At 67.7% G+C, this 945-nt stretch overlaps 1 protein-coding gene across 1 annotated transcript in view; it reads right to left on the bottom strand.

The window, feature by feature from the left end:
- Window positions 1-6: 6 nt before the first annotated feature.
- LOC108446629 overlaps window positions 7-945 on the bottom strand; it is a 122,413-nt gene continuing 121,474 nt past the window's right edge. The window contains exon 5 of the mRNA XM_017733720.1: window positions 7-919. Coding sequence (XP_017589209.1) covers window positions 639-919 — 281 coding nt within the window. The 3' untranslated portion in view covers window positions 7-638. The remainder of the gene's footprint in view (window positions 920-945) is intronic.

Here is a 945-nt window from a genome sequence, read left to right as displayed (position 1 = left end):
ACACGCCCCCCGAGTACAGGCCCGGCACGCTGGCAGGTCACCAGCAGGACTGGCGGCCACGCAGCATAGGCAGAGACCCAGGCCCTGGCTACGGGCGGGTCACGGCGCCCACGCTACCGCTAAGCGGCTGCGCTGCGTCCTCAGAAAGCAGGGGCAAGGCCGGACGCTTTCTCCACCCGTGCCTTTTTGGGGACCTCCCTGTGGCTGCACAGAGCTCCTCCTTCCCTCCTGGGAAGTCTCAGCTACGCTGCTCTGTGTCTAAAGGGGGCCAAAGCACAAGCACACTTGCTCACTCACACCAACTAAAGGGAGACAGGGGAGGCGAAGGCAGGGGAGGGGAAGACAGTCCCAGAAGAGGGAGCAAGTTCTGCGCAGCCAACCTGCTGGGGAGCCATCCCTACCGCTGAGCGGGAGAGGAAAGCATCAGACCTGCCCCCGCACTGTGGGGAGGGCACAGGGGCCTCGACGCGCCGAGGCGCTCCAGGGCTGGCACAGGGACGGAGGCAGTGACGCGCCCCGAGTACAGGGGGTCACGCTGGCCAGGGGCCAGCAGCAGGCAGACAGCTGCCGGGGCTGGGGAAAAGGCCCTGCCCTGCACAGAGGGCGGGCTGGGGGCCGGGAGAGCTCTGTTTCCCCCCTCAGGTGCGGAGGCAGGGGCTCTCACCCTTCTTACAGGGTTGCCCCTCTCTCCGGGCAGCCAAAGGAGCACAACGGCAAAAGGCCAACGTCAGCAAAGACCAGCCGCGCCCGGGGAGGCCCCCGGGCCAAACCCCCGCCGCGGCACCCACAAGGTGCCCTGGCCCTGCCAGGAGGGCCCTTTGCCCAGAGGGCCTCTGGTGCCCCCTCTCCAGCTCCAAGCTCGCTCTTGCCTCGCCGTTCCACTCTTGAGCTCGAAGCCGCTGCTCTTGCTCCCTCTTGCCTCGTTGCGCCCCGACGTCTCTCACA

This window comes from Corvus brachyrhynchos, unplaced genomic scaffold (genome assembly GCF_000691975.1).
Source record: "Corvus brachyrhynchos isolate BGI_N302 unplaced genomic scaffold, ASM69197v1 scaffold55, whole genome shotgun sequence".
NCBI lineage: Eukaryota > Metazoa > Chordata > Aves > Passeriformes > Corvidae > Corvus > Corvus brachyrhynchos.
The sequence above is the reverse complement of the archived record's forward strand: the minus strand, read 5'-3'. Positions and strand labels throughout refer to the sequence as shown.